Source organism: Pyrgilauda ruficollis, unplaced genomic scaffold (genome assembly GCF_017590135.1).
Source record: "Pyrgilauda ruficollis isolate IOZ18807 unplaced genomic scaffold, ASM1759013v1 scaffold194, whole genome shotgun sequence".
NCBI classification, from domain to species: domain Eukaryota; kingdom Metazoa; phylum Chordata; class Aves; order Passeriformes; family Passeridae; genus Pyrgilauda; species Pyrgilauda ruficollis.
The window spans coordinates 64,515-86,409 of record NW_024518540.1 but is presented as its reverse complement, the minus strand read 5'-3'; the positions used below and the strand labels follow the sequence as shown (position 1 = coordinate 86,409).

Genomic DNA, 21,895 nt, shown 5'->3' with positions numbered 1-21,895 from the left:
GCCTATAAAAGCTGTCAGGGAGAAAGCCCTTGTTGGTGGCTCCTGATGTCCTGGCCAAGCTCAAGGCCATGCTGTGACTGACCTGCAGAGGGACAGAAGGCTCCTACCACAGGTCCTGTTCCCCATGCTTGGAGCCTCACAGGGCTGTAGCACTGTGGTGGGAATTCTGCTGTAGATTCCATTCCTTGGGCAGGGAAGGAGTGGTCTCTGGTGAACTTTTCTGGCCTTCAAAAGGCACAGTTAATTGCAGTGAGAGGTGTCGGGCCTTTGGAGAGGCTGCAGCTCAGTTGAAGTTTGACCTTTGACTCTTTCTCTTTCAGAGATACGAGATGTCAGCTGGTTCCTTCCTGCTTTCTCTTGGATGATTGTTAAGGTGAGGATTTGAGGCATGAAAACTAACAGCTTGCCCAGGCTGGCATGAGCTGGCTTTTCTCCTGTGCCCACCGTGGGCAGGTCCCTGTTTTTCCCCCTCCTTTAAGCACGTGTCCATTCCTGCCCACTGTGGCTGCTCACCAGAGGACTAGGACAGCTTCCATGTTAATAGAGAGTGGGGGAAGTCATAAATTAAAAACCAGAAGAAAAACAATTTTCAGGGCCTCACTTTTTCTAAAGACTACATGAATCCTTCAGATCTGACCCCTTTCCTGGGGAGCCCCCCTCCTCCTTTGGACATGGATCTCCTTTCCTTGGGGCCATGGAGGGTGGTAGCTCTTCACTGCCTTTGTACCTTCCAGCTTGGAAAAGCAAACAACTCCCTCAGGATCTCACCGCACACACCTGAGAGCTGGGAGGGTGAGCTTGGAGCAGCCAGCTGGGGGTGAATGCTCAGCTGCACACAGGGGAGCAGCCCAGCAGGGTCTGTCTTTCAGAGCCACGAGCAGAGACGCTGCCATGGAGATTTTTGGTGAGGCCGCGCCGTACCTGCGCAAATCCGAGAAGGAGAGAATAGAAGCCCAGAACCAGCCTTTTGATGCCAAAACCTACTGCTTTGTGGCTGACCCCGAGGTGGAGTATACCAGAGGGAGGATTAAGGCTGCACAGGATGGGAAGATAACTGTGGAGACAGAGGATGGCAGAGTAAGTGCTTTCCTTCTGGCCCTTCTCCCAGCCCTGCTTAGGGACCCAGGGCGGCTGCTGGGGACAAACTGAGAGAGCACAGGCTAGCAGGCAAGAAATCTGTCCTCCCCTGTCCTCTGACTGGGACCAGCACAGCCTCCACAGGAAAGTATAGCTCTGGATGGGGGGATAAAAGTATTCATTGGATAATTATTCTTGGTTTGGGCTCTAAAAATCAGGCAATGCTCTAAGCCGGGTTGGATCATAGCCTTGCCAGTCTTAACTTAGTTTTTAACACTTTCTCAGCTAACGCTGTTATATCCACTCATAAATTCCTTCCTTTACTGGTTGCTGAGCAGACAGATAACTTTGCAAGTCGCCTTTGCATGTGAAATTGTCAGTGTCACTGCCTGCAGTTTCCCAGAGGAGCATCCAAGGTGTTAATCTTCCAAAACGCTGAAATGTCTTAGCAGCTTGTGCCCTGACACCTTTTGTAAGAATAACTGTAGCAGCTCAAAGAACAACCACGACCAGCATCTTGGCAGTAGGTGCTACAAGGCTTTTAGAAAGCAGTGGCTGAGTTAAGCTGCTGCCAGCTGTGAACATCTGCCACCCCCACAACAAATCCACAGGCTCTGGCAGTGGGACAGGATGGTCCCCCACCATGTGAGCCTAGCAGAGAGTGCTATTTGGTAGAGACAAAGCTGTTCTTTAATTGGGAATGGCCACAGACAGGAGTGGAACAAGTCTGTCCCAAGGATGGATTTGCTGTTGATGAGTCTTGTGCTGTTTGTGTCCCAGCTCTCTGGCACTGTCATGGGAACCCTGGAGGCTGGGAGCCTGGCTGGCCAGCAGATGTGCCCCAGGCTCTTACAGCCATGAGCAGCAGAGACCTAAAGTCCATTAGCAGGGATAATGTGTTGAAAGATCTGTTCCAGCACAAATCATGTATTCCAGGAAAATGACATCCTGTCAATGTACCTGTGTTGTAGATTTCCTGGCTGGCTGCAGTGTTTGCCCTGAAATAGCCATATTTTGTTTAGCACAGTTAAACAGAAAAAAAAAAAAATAATTAGAGCAGCCTTAGAGAGGTTATTACGTCTCTGTGGTTGTGGAAGGACTGTCAAGAGCTGCAGAACCAAGGTTTGCTCTTTCTTTCTGGATTATAGACAGTTGCTGTCAAACCTGATGACGTGTATGCCATGAACCCCCCTAAGTTTGACAGAGTTGAGGATGTGGCCATGCTGACCCACCTGCACGAACCTGCCGTCCTCTACAACCTCAAGGACCGCTACAGCTCCTGGATGATCTATGTAAGTTCCTTCTTCTGGCAAAGGAGAAAACACAGCTGCAGGAGCTGGACTTCAGTGACATCCCTGTTTTTTTTCCTGCAGACCTACTCGGGTCTCTTCTGCGTCACTGTCAACCCCTACAAGTGGCTGCCGGTGTACAACCCCGAGGTGGTGTTGGCCTACCGAGGCAAGAAGCGCCAGGAGGCCCCTCCACACATCTTCTCCATCTCTGACAACGCCTATCAGTTCATGCTGACTGGTGAGCTTTTCTGTTTTGACCAGACTTGGAGTAAAAAAGTGTGTCAGAAGTGTGTTCCCTCTGCCAAGCGCTGTTCCGTACTGCCATGGCTCAGTCACCTTTGCCAACTCTTGCAGAGTGCTTTATCTGGTAATATTGCAGATTATCTGCTTGGTTTTATTATAAACCCTAACTGATGCAAAACCAGCTCCAGACAGCTTTCCCCATCTCCTGAAATATTTTCTTTATTCTTGAAGCGCTGTGCTGTTGTGCTGCACATTATCTGTATTTCTGGTCTAAGTACTAAGCTAAGCAGCCTAACAGGGACCTCTGCAAAGGGCAGTTGCACTAGGACAGGACACACTATCTGGAAAGCACACCTGCATGTGGCTTAAAGGAACAGCAGATAGATCCAGAAATATTATCACCAAAACACATGGTTTTATTTGAATAAAGTCCTGTCCCATATTTAATAGTATTAAAGGTAAAGAATGGAAAAGACAGAAGCAGAAACAAGCACAGGATGAACAAAGGAGGAGGAGAGAAGACAAAGAGTGGAGTATAGGGAGGGAAAGAGAGGTGGAGAGTAGACCATGCACCTTTTCAGTTTTGCCTGCAGAGATTTTGTTTCATTCCCCCAATGGACACCAGGTCCCAGCTAACTGAGAACCAGCGCTTGCCCTACAGCTTCTCTGACTGCAGGTATTTTTCCCTCCGACAGATCGTGAAAACCAATCTATCCTGATCACGTAAGTGCATCTGCCACTTCGAGCTTTGTCTCCAACCAGAGGTGGGCAGTTTATTCTTCACTCCGAGCCTTCTTTCTCCAGTGGAGAATCGGGTGCTGGGAAGACGGTGAACACCAAGCGCGTCATCCAGTACTACGCGACAATCGCCGCCAGCGGGGACACGGCCACCAAGAAGGAGCCCCAGCTGAAGGTGTGAGGAGGAAGGGCTTGGTGAAGGGCAGCTCAGGATGTTATCCCCTTGTGGACAGCACTGGTGACACACACTTACCTCAAAATATCTTTTATTAGCTTCAGCCACTGTTTGAAAGGCAGTAGGACCAGGGGCTGATGTGCCCCTACAACAAATACAAGCCACCAGAGCTGCCACTGCCCCTAAGGTGTAGCTTTACCTGGACTGAAACAGGACTGGTGCCCAGGAAGAATCAGAGGCTCCAGTTCCTTAACATGGATCCATCTGTCTGTGTGGCTGACACCTGAGAGCTCTGATTGTGGGAGAAATTCTGAATAAGAGGATGATGAGTTATTTGTTGTTTACCCCCAGTGCTGGTTCTTGGTGCTGGAGTTGAGAAGGTGCAGCAGTAGCACTGCAGAGCTGATATGAAGTGCACATGGCTGCACATGTAATCATTCCATAGAGCCACCTCTTCCTACCACATAGCTCATTTCAGTAATTATTCAATTTTTCCTGCAGGGTACGCTCAAGGATCAAATCCTCAGCGCCAACCCACTGCTGGAGGCCTTTGGAAACGCCAAGACCGTGAGGAATGACAACTCCTCACGCTTTGTGAGTCATCCTGTGTCTGTCCCTCTGCCCTCCTGTGTTTCTAATGCCCTTTGCCTGCTTGTTAGCTGTGACTGTGTGCCTCTTGGCTGGGAAAAATGTTCTTGCTGACCAATTTATTTGTTTTTATGAAATGCTGATATGTTAGCAGCTGTTTCATGCTCACTTTGCTGCAGCAACATGTTCCCCTTTATCAAAGCTAACCAGACCAATTTGGTGATGCTGTCACAAAGACTGAAGAGATAAAAACACTCTGAGATTGTTGCACTGACCACCACTTTTGTCTGCTTGCCAGGGTAAATTCATTCGTATCCATTTTGGAACCTCTGGAAAGCTGGCCTCTGGTGACATTGAGACCTGTGAGTAACTGAGGGGGGCTGACAGCCTTGCCAGAACATAAAGAACCTGAAAAATGTCTAAAATGTGCATACACGTTACAGACTTGCTGGAAAAGTCAAGAGTCACTTTCCAGCTGAAAGCTGAGAGAAGCTACCATATCTTCTACCAGATCCTCTCCAATAAGAAGCCTGAACTGCTTGGTAAGGACAGCCACCACCTGGTGACATTGAGTAAAGTCAGCATGGGAAGCATTTCCCTCCGTGTGCCAGCTCAGTGACAGAGGGTTCAGTGGCACAATGCCCCGTGTCACATGCAGAGCAGGGATCATGTGCTGATTTATGTCCTTGGCTTTGCAGCCTCTGCCCTGCCCAGGTTCCCCAAGCTGTACGTGTGTCTCTGCATAACAGGGTCACACTAGGGCTTTGCTCCACCTCCATTTATCCTCCCTGGGTAAGTTCTAACACAAACTGTGTGCAGGGGTGGCCGATGTGCTCTGCCTCACACCTTGCTATTCTCCATGGTGTGGAAATTCCAACTTAGGTGGGCCAGTTCCTGTGAATAATCTTCAATAGAAAGGTAAGCAATTCTGGGTACAGGATGGGCAGGTATCCTGATCTACCAACCATTCATCTGAGCTTTTCATCATGTGGGTAAAGGTTATTTCTTGCTTCCAGTGAAACCCCTCTGACCTTTTCCCCCTCCCCACTGCCACAGCACTCCCTACCCATGTCCCACATCTGTCCCTTTGGCCACACACCCAGCTACTGCACTCACCCTTGGTCCACTCTGCCCATCCTTCCCAGCTCTCCACAGGACATTTCCCAAGGTGGAGCTCCTGCTCCCATCCTCCCACTCTGTGTCATGTGTGAGGATAAGCACAAATGAGCCTTATCTGAAAACCTCTTAAAAGCTGTTTCTGTGGATGGCCTGTGCTCTGTGCCTGCTGAGTGCTCAGCTCTCAGTTCAACATATTAAACTGGAAGCACTGCTCAGCCAGGGGAAGGCAGACAAAAGGCTTTACTCTCTCTTCCTGGTCTCTTAATAGAAAACCAGGAGTTTGGGATGCCAGAGAGCTTGTGAAACCTTGCTGAGCCATTGTTCCATCTTCCCTGTCAGGCTCTGGCTCTCACTCCTGTGTTTGCCTTTCAGAGATGCTCCTTGTCACAGCCAACCCCTATGACTACCCCTTCATCAGCCAAGGGCAGATCTCTGTGGCCAGCATCGATGACCAGGAGGAGCTTGTTGCCACAGATGTGAGTACAGTTGGCAAGGAGAGCCTTTTACAGTCTCAGTTTACTCTCACCACTATTAAAACCAGCTGATCTGTCTGGTGTGCAGGCAGCCATTGACACTTTGGGCTTCAGCCCTGATGAGAGAGTGGGGATTTACAAGCTGACGGGGGCGATCCTGCACTATGGGAACATGAAATTCAAGCAGAAGCCACGTGAGGAGCAGGCAGAGCCTGATGGCACAGAAGGTAATATCTTCCTGGCTGGGAGAGAAGTATTTCCAACTGTTTCCATGCCATTTTTCACTAGAAATGGAGGGAGTCTTCCAGGAGGGATGTCATTTTTCCTTGATAAACATAGAAAGGAGGTTTGATTTTCAACTTACTATTGTATTTGCAGGGATCCTCGTGGCAGGGAGGAATGATGAACCCGACTCCATGTTCTCAGAAGGCTAATTTATTATTTTATTATACTATACTAAAGAATACAGAAAAGATACAGAATGCTAAAAAGATAATAATGAAATTCATGACTCTTTCCAGAGTCTCGACACAGCTTGGCCCTGATTAGCCAAAGAGTCAAAACAACTCACACCAATGGAACAATCCAATAGAACAATCACCTGTGGGTAAACAGTCTCCAAACACATTCCACATGAGCACAACACAGGAGATGCAAATGAGATAAGAATTGTTTTCTTTTTCTCTGAGGCTTCTCAACTTCCCAGGAGAAGAATCCTGGGCAAAGGGATTTTTTCAGAGAATGTGAATGCCACATCTTACTGCATCAAATAGAGGCACTTTCTGCATCCAGTTTGTTCCTGATGACTCTGCTGTAGGACCCTGTGCCTGGGGCACATCACTGTAGTGTTCTCCAGTTTCTGGTTACACATGCACACTTGTTCTGCCTGGGTGACATTGTGGAGAAGTGGCTTGATGGGGAAAACTCTGTGTTGTCCCATCAACAGTGCCCTCCTGCGTTTCACCACATCAGCTGGGGCTGCTCTAGCCACTCTGTCATGAGGACCAGTCCTACAAGGCTGTTCAGAAAAGTGAAGGAGAATGTTGGTCAAGATTTGTGGATGGGGTAAAGCCAATTGAGTTGCAAGTTTCAGAGTGAGCTCTGGCTGGTTCCAATGCCCTGTGCGTGTGTGAGCTAAGAAGAAAGTATTTCAAGTTATTATTTTGTTTTCCAGAGGCTGACAAAGCAGCATATCTGATGGGTCTGAACTCAGCAGACTTGCTGAAAGCTCTGAGCTATCCCCGGGTGAAAGTGGGCAATGAATATGTCCTGAAGGGCCAAACAGTGGATCAGGTGAGCATCAAGGAGCAGCAGGGACCATCCTCTCCCTAAGGAAAAGGAATGGGTGCAGGTCACAGCCGAGAATGGTCGGGGCCATTAAGGCCTGTTAGTGCAGTATGTGTGGGCATGGTGAGGGGTGTTTTGTTCTGGGGCTGCCCTGACACACGTGTGGGACATCTCCCTGCAGGTGCACCAGGCAGTGAATGCCCTTGCCAAGTCTGTCTATGAGAAACTCTTCCTGTGGATGGTGATGCGCATCAACCAGCAGCTGGACACCAAGCTGCCAAGACAGCACTTCATCGGGGTGTTGGACATTGCTGGCTTTGAGATCTTTGAGGTTTGCAGTACTCTCAGACTTCTGCCTGTCTCTAAATGCTTTTTTCAATTTGTTTGTCTTCTCTGACGTTTCCTCCTCCTCACCGCAGTGCAAGCCCTCAATAACAGGGCAAATCTGTCTGAAGCTGCTTCTGCCTTTGTAGATCCATCATCACCCTCTTTGTAGGGGAAGAGACAGGGCAGAAGCATGGCCATGGAGCTGCTCTCTCTCCCCACAGAGTCTGTATTTATGAACATTAGGGCCACCCAAACCATGGCCAATGCAGGCTGCAGCAATCAGGTGCTGCACTGCACTACTTTTCTGTAAGCCTCGACACCTATGGTGCATTCTTTACACTGTTATCAAAACCCTCTTGGGTCAGTCTGGCTAACCTTGCTGTGACATCCCTGTGAAAAACAATTGATCAGAGGCAGTTTGACACTATTAACTATTAAGTATTAACACACTTACTCAAATATTAGTTCAACAGCTTTGAGCAGCTGTGCATCAACTTCACCAATGAGAAACTGCAACAGTTCTTCAACCACCACATGTTCGTGCTGGAGCAAGAGGAGTACAAGAAGGAGGGGATTGAATGGGAGTTCATTGACTTTGGCATGGACCTGGCTGCCTGCATTGAGCTCATTGAGAAGGTGAGTTTCTTAAGCATCTTGTGCAATCACACAAATTGAATCTGTAAAGGGTTCTTGAGAGTGTTTGCTCTGAGTGCCTTCAATACAATCTCTCTGGGAAGCTTTCAGGTCTCTTCACCTCCTCTGTTTCTTTAAATATTACTCATGTGAGCAATTAATTATCCACTGACTGGGAATGTATCCTGTCTTCTAAAAAGACACTGATTCCATCCATCCATCCATCCATCCATCCATCCCAGAAAGCCTCATGTCTGCTTGCTTTTTGTTCCTTAAACAAAGAGTTAGAAGTCACTACTGTATTCTGAGAAGTTACTGCACAGTTTTTGCCTGACTTCTCTTGTTTTCCACACACTGTCTGGGTAATTCAAAACTGTATATTAAAATCTTATGAGTTCTTTTAAATATCTTGCCAGCTGTTTACAAAAAATCTTGCTTACCTGCTCCTCCAGACTAATTCTCTATAAAATACCTCCAGTACTTCAATTTTAGCATGTCTTTCACTCTGTATTATTATACCTTGAATTGATCTTATTTGAAAACACCATTTTTCTATTCAGCCCATGGGCATCTTCTCCATCCTGGAAGAGGAGTGCATGTTCCCCAAGGCAACTGACACATCTTTCAAGAACAAGCTCTATGACCAGCACCTGGGCAAGTGCAGCAGCTTCCAGAAACCCAAGCCTGGCAAAGGCAAGGCTGAGGCCCACTTCTCACTGGTGCACTATGCTGGAACAGTGGACTACAACATCACTGGGTGGCTGGAGAAGAACAAGGACCCTCTGAATGAAACTGTCATTGGGCTGTACCAGAAATCATCGATGAAAATTTTATGCCATCTTTATGCCAGTTTTGCTTCCATAGATGAAGGTAAGCTTGGAGAATTATGTTTCCAGTTTAGGATTTCGTTCTGTACCTCTCACCTGACGTGGATCAGCGTTGAGGCAGTGCTTGTGTGCTGTGTGTTAGATGCACAATTATAACACTGTCAAAGGGATCTGCAGCAGTTCCTCAGCTGGACTGTCATCTCATTTTCCAGCTGAAGGTGGTGGGAAGAAGAAAGGAGGCAAGAAGAAGGGCTCTTCCTTCCAAACTGTCTCTGTACTCTTTCGGGTAAGTGTGTTCTCTGGCAGAGACTGTCACACCTGGCTCCACAGCCATATTTTCATTTTAAGGGAAGTCCTTCAGTAGCAACCATTTACTTTGCTGATGCCTACAGAGAATTGTAGAGTATTCACTAGAAGAGTAAGGAGAAAGTTCTGAATTTTTGCTGTTCAGCAGAGTCAAATCACTTTGAGAACTGAGATAATACAGAGATTAGAAATTATCTCTGTTTTCAGGAAAATCTGAATAAGCTGATGTCTAACTTACGAACAACTCATCCTCACTTTGTGCGTTGCATCATTCCCAATGAAACGAAGACCCCAGGTAATTCACAAACTATAGAATAGAAAGGGGCAGAAACAGCAATGCTAGAGCAATCAGTGTGTCCCCATGCTGCTCTGTCACAGGCCTGATGGATCACAAGCTCGTTCTGCACCAGCTGCGATGTAATGGAGTTCTGGAGGGCATTCGGATCTGCAGGAAAGGATTTCCTAACAAGATACCATATGGGGATTTCAAACAAAGGTCAGTAATAACATTCTTGTGTTTGCATTGAGCCAAACTCATCTGAAAGAAGACTCTTGCTAAACCAGCCCATGATACAGTTATTAGGAAATTACTATTTTAATATTTAACACATGTGGAAAGTAAAAGACATATCTAATGGCATGGTCTGTGTGGGCAGTGCCCACCCAGATGCCTTCCTCAATACTGTATGCCAAAACCTATTTTTAATTCATTCCTGTTAATTTGAATGTTTGGATATTCTTTGCTTTAATTCTCAAACGGGGCACAAGCATGTTTCAGCAAAAATACAGAGTGGTCGATGCACATCCTGTATTTAACTGCTATCTAGTAGAGGCTTGAAGAGTGTGTCCTCAATACTGTATGCCAAAACCTATTTTTAATTCATTCCTGTTAATTTGAATGTTTGGATATTCTTTGCTTTAATTCTCAAACTGGGCACAAGCATGTTTCAGCAAAAAAACCAGAAGGTGGTCTATGCACATCCTGTATTTAACTGTTATTTAGTAGAGGCTTGAAGAGTGTAGTTTAAATAATTCTAACTAGAATGGTTTTATAAAGAGAAAATTGTGTTAAATCCAATGCTACTTCTTGATGAAATGCTAAGCTTGACTGGCAAATAGAGCTGCAGTAAGAAGGGACTCCAGCAGTAAATCCAAGTTAGTTCCACATGACCTTGTCATTTTGTAGTGGGTTAATATTTCTACATGCTAACATTACTACAGCTTTAGCAGATTCATTTAGAGATAAAACCCCACAACCAAAAAATCTTATCATGGGAACTGCTGCAAATAAGAGTGTTATAAAGGGTTGATAAATTCAGGGCAACCCAGCAGGGGTCATCTGCTCGTTGTGTTAGAACAGAGGCAAATGTAGGGTCAGAACAAAGCAATCACTCCCCCCTTACAACTCTGTGCTGGACAGCAGGGCACTGAGAAGGGCTGAAATGGTGTTTTGGGTACTACCTGAAGGCATTGGCCCAGCCATTGATGTGGGAGGGCAGATTTGTGTATCAGTGCTGAAAATAGCTATTGAATCATCTCTCAGTGTAGGATTAGGAAGTCCATTGCTGGATCCAAAGTTTAATTCTGGGTTACATGGTTCAGGAGGAATGTGAGAAGCTGGATATGGTTCAGAAAAGCAGTTTACTTACTCTTAAAGTCCATCCATTTTTTTTAATTTACAGCTGGACCCCTAGAGTAGTGATAATGACTGACACAAATGAGCAGGTCCAGAGAACAGACTGTCCATGCCTTCAGTCTCAGTGAGGGCTGTAACACATCCTTGGTACCTACTGAACTGACCTGCTGCTATTTGCTGCTTTTCTTACTGCTTTGCTATTTGAGGCTGGAGCTGTGAGTCAGACTCAGCCTTCCTCTGTATCTTCAAACTGACAGCTGTTCTTGTGGCATCCTGTGCACTAGAATGGTACTGATGGGTAAGCTTTTTCCTTTATTTTATCAGATACCACCTTCTGAATGCCAGTGTCATCCCAGAAGGAAAGTTTATTGATAGCAGGAAGGCGTGTGAAAAGCTGCTGTCTTCCATTGAGATAGATCATACTCAGTACAAATTCGGACACACTAAGGTAAATGTTTAATTTGGCCATACATTAATAAAACATTCATTGTGTGGAAATGAAACCCAGCAACGAGTGGTGTCTGTTCTTTGGCTGCAGGTGTTCTTCAAGGCAGGTTTGCTGGGTGTCCTGGAAGAGATGAGAGATGAACGTTTAGGACAGATGATCACACGGACCCAGGCGTTGTGCAGGGGATACCTCCGGAGACTTGAGCTGAAAAAAATGTTTGACCACAGGTGTGTGTCCTCTGCCAGGTCTGGTTGCTCAAAGATGGGCTTTATTCCCAGTTCTGATGGATCACTTTGGTTTCAGGGAGTCCATCCTCTGCATCCAGTACAACATCCGTGCATTCATGAAAGTCAAGCAGTGGCCCTGGATGAAGCTGTACTTCAAGTTTAAACCCCTCTTAAAAAGTGTGGGAACTGAGAAAGAGCTGGCCATGATGAAGGAAGAGTTTGAGAGAACAAAAGAAGAACTGGCTAAATCAGAAGCCACCAGGAACAAACTGGAAGAAAAAATGGTGGCTCTGGTGCAAGAGAAAAAAGACCTACAGCTGCAAGTACAAACTGTAAGTAAATTAAATCATTTTTGGCTCAGATTACATCAGTTTTGTTTGAGTGTTCAGGGCTGCAAGGAAATTCTGTTATTTCATTTACCAGCCACTTAATAATCAGGTGATTTATGCAAGTGTCAGTGCAAACGTGTGATAATGAAACACATTTCTGTTCTCTATGAAAAGGAAAATGAAAATTTGGCTGATGCTGAAGAAAGATGTGACCAGCTGATCAAACTAAAATTCCAGCTGGAAGCAAGAATAAAGGAGGTAATGGAAAAGCTGGAAGATGATGAGGAGATGAATGCTGATCTGGCAGCCAGAAAGAGGAAACTGGAGGATGAATGCTCTGAGCTGAAGAAAGATATGGACGACCTTGAGTTAACATTGGTCAAGGCTGAAAAGGAAAAGCATGCCACTGAAAACAAGGTGCTTTTTATTTCTGCAATGTTTAATAACAGTTGCTGTGTTGATGTATAGGCTGTAAAGATTCAGTAAACTTGGATGCTTACATGCTGCTGTGTGAGGAGATCTATGGGCCTGGTATTGAACCTGGGCACCTCTGTTGTGCAGGAAAACCAACCCATAAGCATGCAAAAATGCATTAAAATTAAAGTTCAGCATTGCTGTGTGACTTCTGAAGGATTGATATATAAGCAGAGAGATTGTAGAGTGTGACCATAAAATGGTCAAAGCCTCTTTGGGAGTCTAACTGCAAGTTCATTGTCTGTGTTCATGTTATTAGTGACCTTGAAGTGTTTTGCCTTACAACAGGTCAAAAATCTGGCTGAAGTAGTGACAGGTTTGGACAAGACTGTTGCAAAGTTAGTGAAGGAGAAGAAGGCCCTGCAAGAAGCCCAGCAACAGGCACTGGATGACCTGCAAATAGAGGAGGAGAAAGTTAATACCCTCACCAAAGCTAGGATCAAGCTGGAGCAGCAAGTGAACCACGTGAGCATGTTCAACACAAGGAGAAGGAGCAGATTCTTTAGTTGTTCCATCAGTCATGTTTATGTATGTTTATGTTGCAGGCTGAAGGATCTTTGGAACTTGAAAGAAAAGCATGTGTGGACCTTGAACGAGCAAAGAGAAAACTTGAGGGAGACTTGAAACTTGCACAGGAAACCATAGTAGATCTGGAGAATGATAAACAACATTTAGATGAAAAATTAAGGAAGTATGAGAAACAAATTAGTAGATAATTTATTATTTGGCTTTAACTGGACATATTTTCTTTTAATAAAACATCTCATTCACAGGAAAGACTTTGATTTTAACCAGATGCAAAATAAAATTGCAGAACAGCGAAATTCAGGTACTCATTTGCAGAAGAAGATCAGAGAACTGCAGGTAAGAGACTTTACTTCATCATTACTGTTTGCTTGTTTTAAGGTGTAGTACCATGAGTAATGCTTGCCCAGAGTTTGGCATTGGCTCTGTCAGACACAGGGGAAGCTTTCAGCAGCTTCTCATAGAAGTCACCCCTGTATCCCCCCCACTGTCAAAACCTGGTAGTGGGGGGATACAGGGATGCAAACCCAAGCAAACTCAATACAACAACAGAAAGCTGTGATCTAAAGCTAGAATGAGTTGATCCATAGGTCCTTTCTGCCAGTAAGTCTTTACCTACAATGCCAAAACAGTGAAATTTGAAGGAAGTTTGTTTTGCTTACAGTCTCCAAAACAAGGTTCTTGGTGTACTACTGTGACAAATATGCAGTAACCTAAGCACTGAATGACCTGTTCCCTGTTTAATTCCTGATGTGCTATTCCCTCGTTGTCCAGGCTCGTGCTGCAGAGCTGGAAGAGGAGACCATGAGTGAGAAAACAACACGGACAAAAGCAGAGAAGCGTTGTGCTGAGCTGGCTCGGGAGCTTGAGGAAACCCGCGGGAGCCTTGAAGAGGCTGGAGGAGCCACCACTGCTCAAACAGAGCTCAGCAAGAAGCGTGAGGCAGAGTTCCAGAAGATGCGCCGTGACCTGGAAGAGGCCACGCTGCAGCACGAAGCCACGGCTGCCGCCCTGCGCAAGAAGCACGCGGACAGCACAGCTGAGCTGGGCGAGCAGATCGACAACCTGCAACGCGTGAAGCAGAAGCTGGAGAAGGAGAAAAGTGAGCTGAAGATGGAGATCGATGACCTGGCCGGTCGTACAGAGGCCGTTACCAAGTCCAAGGTGTTTCTTTATAACTTAAGTACTGGAATTACCAATATTTCTGTCTGATGGGAACTTTACAAACACACCTATCGATACAGGGCGACCCCAGTGTAGGAAATAATGTGCTCTGACTCCATGATTCAGAAGGTTGAACAATTGCTTTATTAAGCTATACTATATTACACTAATGCTATACGAAATTACAAACTAAAGAGATACTATACTGAGAAATACTAAAGAAAAACCTGTGACTGCCTGCAGACAGCCAGGACACAACTTTAACCCAATCAGCCAAGCAATCAGAACAATCTTTCTTAATCTTGTCCAATTAACAAATCACTTTAAGTAAACTACCCCTATAACACATTCCACATGTGCAAAGCAACAAGAGCAATGAATAGAGATAAGAATAATTTCTTTTCTTCTCTGAGGTTCTCTCTACCTTCCCAGGAAAAATCCTTGGAGAACTTGTACCTGCTGCTGTCTGTGAAGAGAGCAGCAGCCACACACACCTACACAAATTCCACTTTCTGATTCTCTTTCAGGCTGTTCTGGAAAAAAGGTACCGCACACTGGAGGATGAGATGAGTGAGATGAAAGCCAGACTTGAGGAGCACCAGAGGAATGTGAATGAGGTGGTGATGCAAAAAGCCCAGCTCCAGACAGAGTCTGGTAAGGAAGGCACAAAGATGTGCTAAGAGGATATTTTTTCCCTTCAGTAGCAAACAGATTCTCTCATGTCTGACTAGTTAACCTTTGTTGTAAGGTCACTGAGCATAGTGCTCAAGTGGAATCTTAGAATGAAACTGAAAATTTGAGTAAAAATGTAAAATGGCTCAGGATAAATCTGAAGAAGACAATATTGGAGTGCTACAGGAAGTACTGAGAATTTTAGAGATGATGGCATAACCTATAGGCACCTCCCCAAGAAAAGGGAGAGATGTACTTCAGCCCCCAGGACAGAGGGTAATACGGAATAAATGTTTTCCAATTACTGTAAATCTTATGAAATGAAACTTCAGGGTTTAACTCTTGCATCACAAGGACAATTATGGGAAACTGCTACAGCATTTTGTGTCAATTCAGCCAGTGTGACAGCATAAAATCCTGCTGCTTCAAAATGAAAATTCAGCAAATTTTCAAAAGCATTTTTCTTCAGGAAAAAAAATTGCATCTAGTGGATCAGAACTGTAGTAAGGGATACAATTAGAATTAGGGAATCAGTTGAGTTTTGATAAAGAAAGAACAACAACAAAAGCATTTATAAGGATTAAAATATACCTGCAATGGTAGATGTATGATGGGAGCAACTGAAAAGGTAACCAGTGCTGTGTGATTCCTATTATTATTATTATTATTATTATTATTAATAATAATAATAATAATAATAATGAGTGTTTTCAGGATGCTTAATCTGTCCAGTATTGAGAACTTACCCTCTCAAGAAAGAACAACAACAAAAGCATTTATAAGGATTAAAATATACCTGCAATGGTAGATGTATGATGGGAGCAACTGAAAAGGTAACCAGTGCTGTGTGATTCCTACTATTATTATTATTATTATTATTATTATTAATAATAATAATAATAATAATAATGAGTGTTTTCAGGATGCTTAATCTGTCCAGTATTGAGAACTTACCCTCTCTTGTCATAGGTGAACTAAGCCGTCAACTCAAAGAGAAGGAAACTGTGAGGTTGCAGCTGTCCAGAAGCAAGCAGGCACTTACACAGCAAATAGAAGAACTCAAGAGGCAGCTGGAGGAAGAGATCAAGGTAGTGTGAACTACTGAGCACCTGATAAAACTTCAGAATGTATCAGGGGCTCATTTCATTTGAAAACCACTTTTGGGAGTTTGTAAATATTGTCTGTAGTCCAGGCAGTAAAATTAGTCTGGGGAAGGATGTGTACAGTAAGCACGGTGTGCAGTAGGTTCTTTGCAAAGGATGACTCAGGCATGCTGAAAATTGAATTTTTTTCATGTTTTTAAATTTTAAAGCCATGGTCTATGAGATTTCTTTAGCTTCTGTAGCCACAGGGAAGAGAAGTTACAACGTATGCCAAGGTGAAAGCATCACTTTTGGTCTTTTCTAGCGATAGAGTTGGTGACAGGTAAAGGCAGCTTCCTGAGCACTTACAAAGCCCCAGCCCTTTGTCTTCTGCCCACTCTGCAGTGATCCTATTCCAGATGTGCAAGGTCACGAGGTCTCCTGCTGGTCACAGCTAACAGAAATACATGACATTGTGGGTCCTTCTTAGGCCAAGAACGCCCTGGCCCACGCCCTGCAGTCAGCTCGCCACGACTGTGACTTGCTCCGGGAACAATATGAGGAGGAGCAGGAGGCCAAGGGGGAGCTGCAGCGAGCCCTGTCCAAGGCCAACAGCGAAGTGTCCCAGTGGAGAACCAAATACGAGACGGACGCGATTCAGCGCACGGAGGAGCTCGAGGAGGCCAAGTACAGAATAGATGAGATGAGCTGCCCAGATGTACATTGGGCAGAACACAGACCCCCTTTTAGTAACCTGACCTAAATTATTTTTTGGGGGTTTGTATATAGTCCTAATTAAAATGAGACACATGGTGTAATGGTTTTTTTAATCATATGCTTGTTTTATTTATGTGCCTGAAGGAAAAAGCTCTCTCAGCGTCTCCAGGAAGCAGGGCAGCAGGCAGACATGCTGAATTCCAAGTGTGCCTCCTTGGAGAAGATGAAGTTTAAGCTGCAGGGGGAAGTGGAGGATCTGAGACTGGACATAGAGAGAGCAAACACATCAGCAGCTGCCCTTGACAGGAAACAGCAGAATTTTGATAAGGTCATAAATGAGCACAGTATCTTTCAAGTGTAGCCTCCCAGAAAGCCAAACTAACACTCTGTACATCAGTCATTGCTGAAATCAAGATGAACTAACTAGAGCCACTAGGGCATGGCAGTAGGAATTTGTCCTGGTTTAAGGGACTGCATTATTTATCTAGTACAAAATGTAGTCTCAGATCAAATAACATTTTCAGTACCAGCAGGAAATGAAGCATAATAGCCTCTCCTGTGAGGAAAGGCTGACAGAATTGGGATTGTTCAGCCTAGAGAAGACAAGCTTCAGGGTGACCTAATTGTGGCCTTCCAGTGCTTGAGGGGAGCTACAAGAAAGATGGAGAGAAACTGTTTACAAGGGCCTGAGTGACAGGACAAGGGGGAATGGCTTCACACTGACAGAAAGTAGGTTTAAATTGGATATTAGGGTTAAATTCTTCCCTATGAGGGTGGTTAGACCCTGGCACAGGCTGTCTAGAGAAGCTGCAGGCATCCTTGGATCCCTGGAAGTGTCCCAGGCCAGGTTGGAGAGGGCTTGGAGCAACCTGGGATAGTGGAAGGTGTCCCTGCCATGGCAGAGGATTTGGAACTAGGTAATCTTTGATGTCCCTTCCAACCCAAAGCGTTCTACGACTCTATGGTGTCTTCCAGGTCATGGCAGAATGGAAGGGGAAGTATGAGGAGAGCCAGCTGGAGCGGGAAGCTCTCTCTAAAGAAGCAGGCTCGCTGAACACAGAGCTTTTCAAAGTGAAAAATGCCTATGAGGAAACCTTAGACCAGCTCGAAACAATCAAGCGGGAGAACTCCGCTCTGCAGCGTACGTGTTTGGCTCTGGGGTCCCGTCAGCCTTCACAGACCAGCCACAGCAAGGTGTGCTCCACCAGCACACTCATGCCTGCAGGAGGGCACCAAGGGACAGCACTCTGTCCTTCCTGTGCTCTCCATCTTAATGCAGAATATCAGTGTCTTACCAAAAGTTGTCAAGCATGTTTGTAAAGTGATGAAGCCAGTAGAGCAAATGTCCTGGCTCTCTCGTCTGCTGCAGACATTGAGGTGCCATTCCCAGGCAAAGGTAGCAACTGTGGGAGACTGAGCAACTCATGAGAGTGAGTTTTGTAGATGCACTGAGCACAATGACAGGACCTGTACTTTTAGACCCTGATGGCCTATCCATAGATGTAACACGTGCAGGGCCCTTCCAGGTTCTCTGCAAACCACACCAATGCCCACTTGGCCTGCATGAGTTGGTTGTGTCTGGTTTTACTTGTACATATTTACAGGCAGGTGCACCATTGTGTACACATGTACATTTTGTATATACATATTTATGTGTGCAAAAGGGGTGCTGACTGCAGCAACAAAGCTCTTCTGGTTGATGCCCATCTTCTCTCACAGAGGAAGCAGCTGATCTCACAGAGCAAATTACTGCAAATGGCAAAATGATCAGAGACCTTGAGAAAGCCAAAAAGCAAGCTGAAGCAGAAAAAAATGGTCTGCAAACAGCTCTGGAGGACGCAGAGGTGAGTGAGTTTAAATATTACTGTAGATAGTAAAGAGCATGCTGAGCAGCTTTCTGTTCCCTTTTCTGGTAGTAGCTGTGTGCAAGTTTGATTGCCACAAACTTTAGGAAGTTCTGTGAAATCACTGAGTATCACCTCAATAATCATGTTCTCTGAAATGTTACCTTCATCTTTGTTTTTCCCCTTTTTCTCTTAAAGGCAGCTCTTGAGCATGAAGAAGTCAAAATCCTTGGTGTCAACCAAGAACTGACTCAGATAAAGTCAGAAATCAGCAGAAAGATTGCTGACAAGGATGAGGAGATCAACCAGCTAAAAAAGAACCACGAAAGGATTGTGGAGACAATGCAGGGTGTCCTGGATGCTGAGATCAGGAGCAGGAATGAAGCCCTGAGGCTGAAGAAGAAGATGGAGGGAGACCTGAATGAAATGGAGATCCAGCTGAGCCATGCCAACCGCCAGGCTGCAGAGGCACAGAAGAACCTGCACAGCATCCAGGGAGCTCTCAAGGTCTTGCTTTACCTTCTGGTCGATTTATTTTTAAAGCAAAGTATTCGAGAAATTCATTAGGACAAAACTGGCTCTTTAAATACAGGACACCCAGATCCATCTGGATGATGCTCTGAGGACACAGGATGACCTGAAGGAGCAGGTGGCCATGGTGGAGCGCAGAGCAAACCTGCTGCAGGCTGAAGTTGAGGAGCTCCGGGCAGCTCTGGAGCAGACGGAGCGGTCGAGGAAATTGGCTGAGCAGGAGCTCCTGGATGCCACTGAACGTGCACAGCTCCTCCACACCCAGGTAGTTTGCTTTGCTAAGATTGATGTATTTTGGGGTCCAGAGATTGATGGAGGAAGAATGAATTGGTGAATTGATCTCTATGTGTAGACACTCAAAGCCTCTCCCTTTCTCCTTCACAGAACTCCAGCCTTTTTAATACAAAGAAGAAGCTTGAAACTGATATGGCACAACTCCAAACAGAGATAGAGGATGTTACTAATGAAGGAAAAAGTGCTGAAGAAAGAGCTAAGAAGGCAATGACAGATGTGAGGATGTTACTATGGTTTTCACTTTGAATTTTCAAGGCTTCCAAGGCATTGCTGCTGGGGGTTAATGGAAATATTCTTGTCACATGTTGGACAAGGAACCTTCTGTGGGCCTGGTTGAAAAGGCTTTGTGTCAGAGGAGGATTAGAGCAACAGGGAACATGTCCTTCTGACAGATGGGGCTGTTTCCATCATAAAGAACTAAACCTACATTTAGTGAGTGGAAAACAAAAAAACTTTCTTCAGTGCTGCCTGAAAACGTAATCCACAAAGAAATCCTGCAGTATTGAAACCAGTAAAGTGGCTAAGGTGTCTGAATAGTTATCTTTGCAAAATCCTATTTATCACATTTTCAAATGAGAATTGTAAATTTCCATTCAAAATTGGTGTTAAATCCTCCCATGCAAGACCTGTGAAGCTCAGCCAGGCAATAGGACTGGTGTGCCAGGGGACTCAATCTGCTGATGATTTTTGATGCAGAGGATTAAACCAAAATCTTAACATTTATATACATTATGTGGAATTAAAAGAGACAACTTTTCAACTTGCTCATTAAAAGGAAAAAAAAATTAAATAGGATCTCAGAATCATTAGGATTGGAAGGGACCTTTGGAGATGATCTACTCCAACCCCTCTGTCCAGGAAGGGTCACCTGCTGCAGGTGACACAGGAACGTGTCCAGGTGGGTTTGGAATGTCTCCAGAGAGGGAGACTCCCTGCCCTCCCCGGGCAGCTGTTCCATGCTCTGCCACCCTCCATGGAAAGAAGCTCTTCCTCATGTTGAGGTGTTCCTGTGTTTTAATGATTTCTATTCTGTTTGAATAAAAGAAAAAGAAAACATTACAATAAATTATACACACATCTATATTTATATAAAACTTCTAGTGGTCAAATTTTTTTCAGTTTAGACCTTTTCAGATATTTTGCTGCCAAAGCAATTTGTTGAATTCTACATTAATTATAATTATAAAATTATGACATTAATTATAATGTCAGTCAATATTTCACCAAAGTGTTTAATTATATTGTGTAAGAATCCAGTGTTTGAGAGCAAAATAAATCTTACTTTGCCTTAAATAACATAGTTAATTTTAAACTATTTTGTGCCTTTGTGGCACTACCCTCCAGGAGGTTGGGGCAGTAGCAGGGCAAGCACAGCAAACCCCAAATGTTGAGCACAGAAGCTTTCCAGCTGTGCCATGTTCTGTTGCCAGACTCTGCTGTTGCTCTGGAAGTTTCCCCCTGGCACCCAGCTGTTAGTGAGGTCACAGTGGGACAGAGCATTTTCCCTTTCTGACACTCCAGCTCTGTGTGCAGTAAGGCAGACTTTTCCCATCCTTTTCCCCAGTATTTCCTGTCATGTTTTTGCCATTATCATGTGATGGACAAAAAACCAAAATAGGGAGTGGGGTGTCAGGAAGGGGCAGCAGGACACAGGAGTTAATCTTGTGCTGGTGCACAGTATGTGCTGTTCCTTCACATTCTTCCAGTTTCTTGTGTCATCTCCCCTCCAAGGCAGCCAGGATGGCAGAGGAGCTGAAGAAGGAGCAGGACACCAGTGCCCACCTGGAGAGGATGAAGAAGAACCTGGACCAGACAGTGAAGGACCTGCAGCTTCGTCTGGATGAGGCTGAGCAGGTGACACTGAAGGGAGGGAAGAAAGAGATCCAAAAGCTGGAGGCCAAGGTGGGTACCAGCACTGAACTTGGGTGTCAGAAACATCTTCTCCAATTGCTGTGTGAGGGCTTAAGCCAATTGTTGATTAATTCACCAGATCCGAGAATTAGAAGCTGAACTGCAGGAAGAACATAAAAAATCCTCAGAGGCTGTAAAAAACATCTGCAAATATGAACGGCGTTTCAAAGAGCTCACTTTTCAGGTGGGTAAAAATAGAAAGCAATATTCTGATGTTTTGTCTCCCAAGGACATAAAATTGCACATTCTCTTTCCACAGTGTGAAGAACAAAAGAAGAACATGGTTAGGTTACAAGATCTGATAGATCAACTGCAGGTGAAAATCAAATCCTACAGAAAACAAGCTGAAGAAGCTGTGAGTCACTAAAGTGAAGCAAATAGTTATTTACCAGTTCATGGGACTGCCAGTTTAAAAGTTGGCTCTGTGCCCCAGGATATTGCCTGATGGTTTTAAATTTTTGTTTTGCAATTTCAGGGTGAACAAGCCAATGCTGATCTCTCCAAACTGAGAAATGCACTGCATAAGATGGGTGAGGCCCTGGAAAGGGCAGATATTGCTGAGAGCCAAGCAAATAAACTCAGAGCTAAGGCCAGAGAAGGCTCTGCTACAAAGGTAAGGCTTTACTGCAGGTGTGCTGTTTGCTCAAGTGAGCCTAGCAGCAGATTTGTGCCTTGTACAGGCATCATTTGGAAAGGACAGCTCTGGAAGGAAGGGGCTTTTAAACACAAGCTGGAGTGTGTTTGGGTTGTTAAGATGGAATAAGCTCAGTAGTTCATGTGTCCTCATTTTTTTGCCAGTGAAACAATGGAATTAATCTTTTCTCCATGCTTCAGCTGTGGATGGTGGCCATCCTGGTGTTATCTGCATATATCCACACACAGTGGTTTTAAGGGTTCCACACGTCTGCATTGGCTCAGGCTCCACTTGCACATCCTAGCTGGATGGTGAACTGAGA

General features: G+C 45.0%; 1 protein-coding gene across 1 annotated transcript; it reads left to right on the top strand.

The window, feature by feature from the left end:
* Positions 1–891: 891 nt before the first annotated feature.
* LOC121352713 (myosin-3-like) lies at positions 892–21,717 on the top strand. The gene is made up of 38 exons (XM_041465890.1): positions 892–1,077; positions 2,226–2,369; positions 2,451–2,607; positions 3,308–3,335; positions 3,417–3,525; positions 4,027–4,119; positions 4,412–4,475; positions 4,557–4,655; positions 5,605–5,708; positions 5,794–5,932; positions 6,880–6,998; positions 7,174–7,323; positions 7,785–7,955; positions 8,513–8,822; positions 8,992–9,065; positions 9,293–9,380; positions 9,464–9,581; positions 11,046–11,169; positions 11,260–11,396; positions 11,473–11,728; positions 11,900–12,142; positions 12,488–12,664; positions 12,745–12,890; positions 12,973–13,063; positions 13,499–13,888; positions 14,416–14,542; positions 15,530–15,648; positions 16,133–16,329; positions 16,504–16,687; positions 17,335–17,500; positions 18,079–18,203; positions 18,402–18,710; positions 18,796–18,999; positions 19,119–19,244; positions 20,760–20,930; positions 21,019–21,123; positions 21,199–21,294; positions 21,415–21,717. The coding sequence occupies exons 1-38, from the start codon at positions 892–894 to the stop codon at positions 21,700–21,702; spliced, it is 5,934 nt and encodes a 1,977-aa protein (XP_041321824.1). The 3' UTR covers positions 21,703–21,717.
* Positions 21,718–21,895: the final 178 nt, after the last annotated feature.

Bases quoted from the DNA above. Each gene is read 5' to 3' on its own strand.
- LOC121352713 (XM_041465890.1), top strand. From the start codon at position 892: ATGGAGATTTTTGGTGAGGCCGCGCCGTACCTGCGCAAATCCGAGAAG. The intron at 11,397-11,472 runs GTGTGTGTCCTC...CTTTGGTTTCAG, and splicing joins AAAAAAATGTTTGACCACAG to GGAGTCCATCCTCTGCATCC. The intron at 17,501-18,078 runs GTACGTGTTTGG...CTTCTCTCACAG, and splicing joins GGAGAACTCCGCTCTGCAGC to AGGAAGCAGCTGATCTCACA.